The sequence below is a fragment of the Formica exsecta genome, unplaced genomic scaffold (genome assembly GCF_003651465.1).
Source record: "Formica exsecta isolate Colony F162 unplaced genomic scaffold, ASM365146v1 scaffold283, whole genome shotgun sequence".
Classification (NCBI taxonomy): domain Eukaryota; kingdom Metazoa; phylum Arthropoda; class Insecta; order Hymenoptera; family Formicidae; genus Formica; species Formica exsecta.
In genome coordinates, this window is record NW_021850093.1 from 330,959 (window position 1) to 342,554 (window position 11,596).

At 28.8% G+C, this 11,596-nt stretch overlaps 2 protein-coding genes across 2 annotated transcripts in view; both read right to left on the bottom strand.

Annotated features, from left to right (window-relative positions):
• LOC115237278 (protein sevenless-like) overlaps nucleotides 1–338 on the bottom strand; it is a 13,947-nt gene extending 13,609 nt beyond the window's left edge. The window contains 1 exon segment of the mRNA XM_029810220.1: nucleotides 1–338. The gene's annotated coding sequence lies outside the window, so the exon portion shown is untranslated.
• Nucleotides 339–1,209: 871 nt separating this feature from the next.
• LOC115237281 (protein sevenless-like) lies at nucleotides 1,210–11,075 on the bottom strand. The gene is given in 10 exon segments (XM_029810222.1): nucleotides 1,210–2,830; nucleotides 3,063–3,536; nucleotides 3,932–4,149; nucleotides 4,317–4,424; nucleotides 4,583–6,011; nucleotides 6,210–6,586; nucleotides 6,589–6,899; nucleotides 7,023–7,116; nucleotides 7,698–7,821; nucleotides 9,021–11,075. Coding segments are annotated over 10 exon segments (3,579 nt in total). The 5' UTR covers nucleotides 9,114–11,075; the 3' UTR covers nucleotides 1,210–2,479.
• Nucleotides 11,076–11,596: the final 521 nt, after the last annotated feature.

Consider the following 11,596-nt stretch of genomic DNA (forward strand, 5'->3'; position numbering starts at 1 on the left):
CGGTTCAGCTATGAATAGTGATTCTATCGATATTCTGGATAATGCTGATGTGCTAATCGAATCGATATTTTCTTACTTATATCATTTTTTGAAATTTGTTTAGTTCATCAATCATCAGATCTCTTCTAACGCTACATTTCAAAATTTTTTTTTATAACCAATTACGATGTATTTTACATATCATCAAATTATAAAACTTTTGATTAATAAATGTTCACTTTTTCTCATGAAAGCCGAACGATCTGAACTGACATGTATGCATACGGTTATATCGAACAATAAAATAAATGTTATCAATCTCTCCTTTTGAAATTCATCTTAATTTACTAATAGAAAAGCAATCAGCATTATTCACGAATTATAAACGAATCGCGAATACGCTCATAGTCTGGCGTTAGCTTAACGCGCTTGCGTATTTGTGATTGGTGACCATCATAAAGATCACCAACCATAATAATTTAAATTATGCAGTTTTGCCGAACTATTATTCTTCACCTGCTACATTCCATTTGTGACTCATTTTCTTGTGCAAAGTTACTCGTCACTACTTCGAGAAAATTATAGACAACCAGGAAATTACTGAATTATAAATCTTTAGTTTTGTTATTCATGTGCGTCAAGTTTCACGAGATTATATATATTTTCTATATCTCTTGTTTGACTGAAAATTGCAACTGTGACAATTATTTCTTATATATTATATATATATATAGCGTGCTCTCGGGCCAACTATTCGTGCACGGCGTTCTTGACGGACTGAAACGTTTGTATCATGCAGTTCGAATCGAGCGATACATAACGCGCTTGCGTATTTGTGATTGGTGACCTGATCATAAATATCATCAACGCAAATAATTTAAATTACCCACTTTTGCCGAACCATTATTCTTCATCTACTGCACTGCACTTGTGATTTATTTTCTTCTGTGAAGATACTCGTCACTACTATAAAAAGAGCTACACTTTCTAAATTTATTTAATTTTATATCATTAATATTTTTAATAAGTAATTAACTTTCACAAATAATATGTAATTATATCGCGACAATAAACTTCAAACAGCGTATCATTTGTGACTCATTTTCTTGTGCAAAGTTACTCGTCACTACTTTAAAAAAAGCTACACTTTCTAAATTTTTTTAATTTCATATTATTAATATTATTAATGAATAATTAACTTTCATAAATAATATGTAACTACATATACGGTGACAATAAACTTCAAAGAGCGTATTTCGCGTAATTTATATATTTAATCAAGTAAAGAATGCACGTAATGACAGAAGTCCAAAATAACAAATCATTGTGTTGTTGCTATCTCTCTTCATTGACAATAATTATTTCTTTATCAATATTTAAAGATAAATATGTTTTGTCCGATATTTTATCGTTCAACTTTTCGACGATCTAAATATAATTTGGATTGAGAATGCGCAATTAAACAATCAAATCGCAGGATCGAGTAATTTACTTAACGAAAGGCTTTGTGATACATCAATCGTTTAACAAATAAATAATCTATAATTTAAAATACTTGTATAATTTAATATTCCGCGTATATATATGTCATAGTGAAATATTTCGGCAACGAATGACGGATTGCCGGGCAAAATATAGACTGTGTGACAGTCCATCTTTAGATCAAATTCCGATTAATTTAATCGGCTCATCAACGATACTTGCAGTAATTTTTCATTGTTAACAGAGATGTAATTATTAATTTCTTTGTTGTTTGATATATGGGAGAGAAGCGATTGGGAAAGTTATGAGTTTAAAATTGCTATCTCAATTAAAAGTATCGCTGATCGGTCTTAATCGGTATTTGATCGTGTTTAAAAGAGTGATCTTTGCTTCACAATAAATTTGAGTGATTTGTTATATTCTCTTTTTTATCTGTATTTTTAAAAATATTTCTGCGCTTAAAATCAATTCAATCGTACTGCCAGATTTTGAGTAGAAAAAAAGTCAAAAGAATAAAAAAATTCAGAAAATTAAAAAAATGTACACATTATAAAATTTAATTCTTCTATATTATGTATTAATATTAAAAAATGTTATATATATTTTTGTAATATGATTGTATATTTTATTTAAACATTTAAGTAAGAAATAATATGATATAAAAAAAGTGCTAATATAATATGAAATAGACATTATTTCTAAAATTATTGTAGCAATCTACCGATAATTATAGTAATCAGCACCATTAGAGAAAGAAGTTTTGTTTCAATTATTTCAAAATACTAGTATCAGCATCATGTTGTTTACAGTTGCAAGAACAAGTGCTGTGCTTCCTAATCATCAAAATTTTTCGTGAAGTATGATTGAAAAATGTCTTTATTTTTATTGATAAATCTGACATATTAAGATTAAACTTGAAAACGGCAGAATATTAATTACTTCCAATTATTTTTCCTACGTTGAGCTTCTCATTGGATCATTTGGAATATAACGTCATTAATTAATTAAATTTTATCGGCTAGATAATATCCATTGGACTCAGTAAGGTATCTTCTATGTTATTTCTTAGAGCTATAATATTTTTGAGACAAAGTTTGAAGTTTGGTCTATCATTTGCTGGACTCCAACAATTCAGCATTAACTCGTACAAAGTCGGTAAACAATTTAGAGGCATCGGCAACCTACCTCCAGCGCGTACATAATCTATCACTTCCAGATTAGTTCTGCCAATGTAGGGATGCTCACCCAATGATGTTATTTCTCACATGAGAACCCCGAATGACCAAACGTCGCTTTGGGAAGTAAATATTCCACCATATACCAAAGATTCCGGTGCTATCCAGCAAACAGGAAGCCGACCTTGTCCTTTCTGAAACATGTGATTTGAACGAAGTTAATCTTCTTCAAGTTGCTCATTTTTAGAGTCTTTGTGCTAAAGCAAAATACGTTCACTTATCTCTTGCTTTATACTTTATATAAATAGAAATAATCTATTTTGATTAAATTCGACTCAAAGTAAAAATGTATTATATTATTGCGACAAAAAAAGAACACACAAACATTTCTAAAAAATTTTATTTTTTTACGATAATTGTATTTACCATGTTATAATAGTCATCCTTGTAAACATCTCTAGCTAGTCCAAAATCGCCGATTTTGATGACACGGTTTTCACGATCTCTCGCGGATACTAAGCAATTTCGACAAGCGAGATCTCTATGAACGAAACGCAGATTTTCCAAGTAACAACAGCCTCGCGCAACATCTTCGCACATGGCGAACAAATCTTGCAGACGCAGAGCGTGCGAATCTGACAGTTGCAATTTCCGACTATCTCTCAAATATTGTAGCAGATCACCAGTTTCCATTAATTCCAAAACGATCAATGGAGAATCTTCGTCTAAGCAGACGGCCAGCAATCTTAACACATGTTTATGTCGAAAGTGATTCATAAGCTTTGCTTCTTCTAAAAACTTCTTTTTCTCTTGCGAAGAAGCATTTTTTTGGAGCATTTTAATAGCAACGGATATCTCTATGTCCGGTTTTTCTAAATTTTTTACTTTTCCTTGATACACCTGCAAAATATTTGAAATTAATTTAAATATATACTTCATTAAAAAATATATAGCTTAATGTCAAGTGATATCATTTTATTTTGTATTAAACAATTTATCGAAAAATACATAATAGAGTGCATGTGCATGTTATCTTACAAAAATTTTGCTTATAATCTCTTATAAAAAGTTATTCATATAATTATTTTTATCGAGACATGCGTATCTGTTTCAATTTCTGTTGATCTAGAAATAAATAGCGTATAACATTGTATTGAACAAATTAAATAGAAACATTGAGTAAAAAGACTCTAATATAAAATAATATAAAGATTGTAAAACAGGCGAATAAGAGACGGACGCAGAAATAAATGCGCGCAGAGTTATTTGATTATATCGAAAAAATTATTTTTTACCATTCCGAATGCGCCGCTGCCTAAAAGTTTTTCTAGTCTAATTTCTTCACGTTTGATTTCGATCAGTGCATATTTATCCAAATTATATTCTAACATAGGATTGTATAACGTGTTGAGTTGAACATTAGGAACATTGGGTATCTCATGTAAAGTCTCTAATTCGATGTCGCTCATTGTCAGAGGCAAAACTTGCTTGTTACTTTTTTTACGTTGTCGATCTGTTATAAAATTGCAATTTACTTATCTAATAATATACATTGCAAAATTTATATCGCCTTTTCGACAAGTAAATTAACTTTTCTTAGAAAATCTTTATCTACTACAATACATTAGATATAATCTCTTTATACGATTAAAAACTTAAATGGATATCAAATATACTTACAATAGTAGTAGATGAAAATTACAATAACCATAGCGACAAGGCTTGATATAATATATTGGTAATATTGTGTAACTACACTGTATATTCCAGGACTGCTTGAAATATCACCTTTGTTACGCAAAAATATGCTCTTAATATCTTTATTTTATTTAAAAACTTATTTTTACTTATAACTTTATTATTAAAAATTACTAAGATTTTAAATTTTGTAAGCATTTTTATATCTAAAATAAGCATAAAATGTTATGATATTTTCATTTGCTTACTTGTGTTGCTACTCAGTGTTGAAAAAGTGAATCTTTCATCAGATAGCCATATAAAGTCTTTCTGATATTTGGGGTATCTCAGTATCAAACGAAACTTGCATAGAGTTCCTGGTAATAAGTTTTTTATATAGTACATTACTTCTCCCTTATTATTTTGCTTAGAATTGTTTGCTATTTGCCACTTCTGTCTCTCAATCTTAACATTTTTGTATTCCAATACGTAATTAATTGTCAAATTAACGCTAGGAATCCACAAGATATTCATACTGTTTATGCTAGCATCGCTTAAAATTATATTGTTTGGTTGCGAATACATGTACAAAGTTTTACTCGAACTGTCACTATAATAATCGTTGAACGGTATATACACACGTACATACACCGTGTATTTCTGTCCTGGTGTCAATGGTTCGATTATTGTGTAAAATGTATTGCCTATCATATATTTGGTTTTATCTATAGATAAGAACTGGCTTATCTGTCGCGTAATGGTTACCAATTGTTTAATTGATGTTGATACTTCGTAGATCACGCGCACGGATCTCAGTTTCTTGGGCGGCATCCAATAAACTGCCGCTATAGTAGGTGTCAGAGCCTCAACTGTCACATTTTCCGGTGCGTCGAGCTTGATCGGTTTAGTTGTCAGTATCACTTCTGAGCCGAATAACGGGTCCATCGATAACCGATCAGAGTAAAAATTGCTTAGGGCTAGCAGTAACTTGTACTCTGTAAACAGCGTTAAATACCGAATTTCGTAATATCGCTTGTACGTCTGCACGGTAAAATTATTGAACTTGTTAGACTCATTATCCAAACGATAGCTTATGTAGATGGTGTATAGAGTTGTAGGTAAGTTGTATCTTTTGCATCCACTCTTGAAGACCGGTTCCGGAAGATTTACAATGATACTTTTCGCCGTTACCATCAATACTTTTATGTTGTAAACTATTTTGTCAGGTGTCAGACAACTTATCGGAGGATACGATTGCAATGATTCACCGAAAGCACACAATTGACGAATCTCCTTAGACGTTTTTATTTTTTGGATGTATTTGAATGCGTCTACGCTCTCGAGAAGTGCATACTTTTTTTTCAAAACATATATATAATCTTTGTTAAGTATAGAAATGTAAATGTTTGTCTTGTCAATTATTAAACAACAGAAATATTCTAAAAATTCTTTGCCTTGTAAAGTCAAATTGCACATAGAAACGTTAATGTCTGTCACAATCAAGAGATCTTCTATTAGCCAGTAAATTAGTGGCTTCTTAGTATTCATGTCGACAATTTTTATGTCAAAAATAAAATTATTTGCCCGTGAGAAAGGGAATATAACAAATAAATTTTTCTTAAATATTTGAGCGTTTTTTCCATCAAGATCCGATTGTAATACATCAGGTTTATCATATGTAGCGTAATTTGTCCAATATAAAATTCTAAAAAATATATGCATTATTTTACTTATTATAGAACATTATTATAACAATAGCAGAAAAAAGCTTTTATATATAGTAAATATTTAAAATTCCTATAATTAAATGTGTTAATTTATTATTTTTTTATAACTTTTGATCTTAATTATAAAGCCATATAAAATTATTTAAAAATTAAATAATACAGATCTTTAATGAAAATATTGTTCAATTATTTCATTTGGATGAAAGTTAACATACCCTCTAGATGGTATTACATTTAAAGGAAAAAAAACTTTGTAGGATTTTATTTCTGAAATTTTATTATATTTGATTATGCCATTTTCCCACATTGTTAAGTCGAACTTTATGATGTTACCAAAATTTAAATTGTCTAATTCTATCCAGTACAGATTTCTTGCTACCCAGTCAATGCAGAGATGGTACGCAATACTTTGAAGCTTAACTATTTTTGTAATTTTGTTTTCATTTATATTCAATATCATTAGTTCTGTCATAGAGTTGCTCCAATAAATGTTACGTTCCGCTATCGAATAAGTGGCATCTACTACGTTATTTTCCTTACGAGCTTAACGTTGGTATTTGAATCCACATCCCATATATGGATATCATTATCCGATACTATCAATAATTGCGGTATTGGATTTTCGTGCGTAGTCGATACATTAATCAAATCTGTGTAAAGGCTGGAACCAACTTTAGTATGCGCTTGTACTTGAAAGAAGTACGTCGTGTTAGGTTTTACATTGTGCACCGTGCACTCTAATATTGTAGCTGAGATATTTTTGTTGTCGCAAATTTGAATCTTTTTTTGGTTCTCGATGAACCAACACTGCACTGTATATCCTTGTATTAATTTCTCTATAAATTCAGGTTGGTTCCATCTGCAAAAAAAAAATAATATTTTGGCTTTTTTATATTTAGTAAAATTAAAACCGAATCAACATTTTTATATGTACGTGTCGTTAAATTTAAAAATATACAGGTTGAGAACTTAGATTTTTTACCTGAATGTCACAGAAATGTTGTCTTCTTCATTTAGAAATCCATTATGGAACTCTACAAATGCTCTGGAGGATGTTGGTTTGCTCCAAATGCTTACTAAAAATGTTAAGATTGCACATATTGGCAAAATTATATACAGGCATATTAACTTGATTATCTCAATAATTCAAAAAAAAAAAAACAATTTGAAGTAAAAATAAAAGCAAGAAAAAGATAAACATTAGTTACAAAACATGGAAATTAGCACAAGTGTTGACTTTTAAAATAATAAAATAATATAAAAAAATTTACGTGTTTTATGAAATTCAAAAAAGTAATTGTTAATCCAGAACAGAAAGAAATACAAAGTTTTTAATATAGCATTAAACGTTTTTCAGAGATATCTTATTGATTAAAAAATCAGAAGTATATTTGCTATTGTTCTAAAAAAATAGCAAAATTAAATAATATAATTAACTGCTTTATATTAAACCTTGAATAATTTTACATACAATATGTGGATTTTTATTTTTCTTTTGCAGAAAAATGAAATTTTCATACATTCTTCTCGCTGTTGAAAAATATTTCTTTTTAGATTTTATTTTTACTCTCTTTCTCTTAAATGTAAATAATTTTTACAATCTTTTTTTATCGTAGACTTTTCTTTTTAACGATTTATGAATTTCTTTTCAACTTACCAAGAGATTCTAAGATCACAGACATATTTGCAAATGGAATCTCATCAATTTTGTTTCTTACATTCACACTATCAAGATGGCTCGTTGTGAATGATGAATCGTTGTTCTCGGATACTGGAATATCCTTGATAAAGTATTAAATACGAGAAGAATTAAGTAAGCATCGCTAGGCCAAAAACACGGTTATTTCTAGTACTTTTAATGTTATATAATATATGTACGAATAAGTAAAATTGCCTTAAAATTTCTTATTTGTTTAATCATATCGGTTTGATATTATTCTTTATACTCCTGGTTGATAATGTGTTAAATACAATGTAGTTACATTTCTTATTAAATCTGTTTATATTGTTTTTCAAGACATCTTCTTGCATACCAAACATGATTCTTATATCGAAGAGAAAGAGCTATGTTGCATCAAATAGGGGTCAATAAGATCGGATTTAGATCAATGAGCATGTTATATAAATTAATATGTGGTGATTCAATGCTCGATGCTCGTCGATTCAGACGGTCTGTTATGACGTCAGTATGTGATAGCCCAAAGTCACGTAGAATAAGTTACTAAGAATTCATAACCGCTTCTCTTAACAAATAATACATGAAAGTGACTTTATCCCAAACTTGTAAGTAGGTAACTATTTTCAATTATAACTCAAAAGCTAAGCTTTGGACAAAATTTTGTAAAAGGAAAAGTTATCTCAGAATTTGCTCAAGAATATGACATTTCAAGGACATCTGGTTCTTTTGAATCACCCTATATATGTATATACATATACATATAACTATCCTTAAAAAAAAGTGATACTGACTTTCTAAATTAATTTTGTTAAACAAAAACTAATTTAGTAGAAAGCTTATTATACTAATTAATATTATACTAATAAATGGTTATAAATATTTCAAAAAATAAAGAGGTCTTAGTAATTGAAGAAAAATCACATAAAAATCAGTTCAAGTCTATCTAACCAATCATATCTAACCATATGTATGTATTAATTTAGCGGAGAGTAAACAGAAATCCTTATTGATGTTAAAAATACTTATTTTTAAACACAAAGATAATATAATCAAGTTTTAATACACCATCTTAATTAGGCTTAATTTTGTATTATATAACATTCATTTATAAACAAAATTTTCAACATTTATACATTCTTTTTTTTCGTAACATTACACATATTCTTCTAATGCTTTATGTTATATAGTTTTATGTTATTATTATACAATACATATATTTTATTATCATATACAGTTTTAGTTATCCAAATAAACTATAAGCAATAATAACATTTAATTTTATTCGACAAAGCAATCTTTTACCTGTATGGAGTCTGAATCCGAATACTTTGACATGATAACCGCTTTCGCTAATATTAACACTTTTAATAAAACACATAATATCGTTTTTGACATGATAATGTTGTTTTTTTTTTTTGTAAATACTGGCGCTCAATCAGTTTCCGTGCAATCTTTGGCGGGTTAACTATGAATAGTGATTTTATCGATATTCTGAATAATATCGATGTGCTAATCGAATCAACATTTCCTTACGTATATCATTTTTTGAAATTTGATTAATACATCAATCATCAAATCTCTCCTAAAACTACTTTTCAAAATATCTTTTTATAACCAATCACGATGCATCTTACATATCATCAAATTATAAAACTTTTGGTTAATAAATGCTCACTTTTTTCTATGAAAGTATATATATATATATAAATACTATGTATGCACTTGAGGGTCTACTATTCATGCACGGCGTTCTTGATGGACTGAAGCGTTAATATCATACGGTTCGATTCGAGCGACTTATAACGCGCTTGCGTATTTGTGATTAGTGACCATCAGAAAGATCATCAACCTTAATCATTTAAATTATGCATTTTTGCCGAACCATTATTTTTCATCTACTACATTCCACTTGTGACTCATTTTCTTCTGTGAAGATACTCGTCACTACTTTAAAAAGAGTTACACTTGATTTATTTATTTAATTTCATATTATTAATATTATTAATGAGTAATTAACTTTCAGAAATACGATGTAACTACATATATGGCGACAATTCAAAGAGCGTATTTCGCGTAATTTATATATTTAATCAAGTAAAGAAAGCGCGTAATGACAGAAGTCTAAAATAATAAATCATCATGTTGTTGCTATCTCTCTTTATGGGCAATAATGATTTCTTTAACAATATTTAAAGTTAAATATGTTTTGTCCAATACTTTATCGTTCAACTTTTCGATGATCTAAATATGATTCGGATTGAAAACGCGCAATTAAACAATCAATCAAATCGCAGGATCGAGTAATTAACTTATAACGAAGGGCTTTGTGATATATCAATCGTTTAATAGATAAATAATCTATAATTTAAAATATTTATATAATTTAATATTCCGCGCATATACATATATGTTACAGTACGTGAAATAATTCGGAAACGATCATCGGGCGAGACATAAGTCGTGTGAGAGTTCGTCTCTAGATCAAATTCTGATAAATTTAATCGGCTCAACGATACTTGCAGAATTTTTTCATTAATAGAGATGTAATTATTAATTTCTTTGTTGTTTGATATATGGGAGAGAAGAGATTAGGAACGATACGAATTTAAAATTGCTATCTCACAATCAGTTGAATTTATCGCTGATCGGGCTTAATCGGAATTTGATCGTGTTTAAGAAAGTGATCTTTCCTTCATAATAAATTAGAGTGATTCTCTGTTTTATCTGCATTTTTAAAAATATTTCTGCGCTTAAAATCAATTCCGTCGTAACCCAATCCAGATTTTGAGTAAACAAAAAAGAGGGAATTAAAAAATGTACACATTATAAAATATAATTCTTCTATATTATGTATTAATATTAAAAAATGTTATATATATTTTTGTAATATGATTGTATATTTTATTTAAACATTTAAGTAAGAAATAATATAATATAAAAAAGAGTACTAATATAATATAAAATAGACATTATTTCTAAAACTACTGTAGCAATCTACCGATAATTGTAGTAATCAGAACCATTAGAGAAAGAGGTTTCGTTTCAATTATTTGAAAGTACTAGCATCAGCATTACGTTGTTTACTGTTGCAAGAACAAGTGTTGTGCTTTCTAATCATCAAAATTTTGTAAAGTATGATTGAAAAATATCTTTATTTTTATCGATAAATCTAACATATTAAGATTAAACTTGAAAACGGTAAAATATTAGTTCCCATACAGCACACAAAGATTGCATACATATTGTAGCAATCTTTCACCGCAATATTGCAACTTTGCAAATTCACTGCAAAATGTTGCTGCATCATTGCTGTGGAATTGCAGCAATGATAAAATGTCCGCTTTTAGGAATATTGCAACAAAACATACAATATGTGGATTTTTCTGTCTCTTTTGCGGCAAAATAAAATTTATATTTTTATCGCTGTTGAAAAATATTTCTTTTTAAATTTTATTTTTGCTCTCTCTCTCTCTCTCTTAAATGTAAATTATATTTACAATTTTTTTGTCGTAGACTTTTCTTTTTAACGATTTATGACTTTCTTTTCAACTTACCAAGAGATTCTAAGATCACAGACATATTTGCAAATGGAATCTCATCAATTTTGTTTCTTACATTCACACTATCAAGATGGGTCGTTGTGAATGATGAATCGTTGTTCTCGGATACTGGAATATCCTTGATAAAGTATTAAATACGAGAAGAATTAAGTAAGCATCGCTAGGCCAAAAACACGGTTATTTCTAGTACTTTTAATGTTATATAATATATGTACGAATAAGTAAAATTGCCTTAAAATTTCTTATTTGTTTAATCATATCGGTTTGATATTATTCTTTATACTCCTGGTTGATAATGTGTTAAATACAATGTAGTTA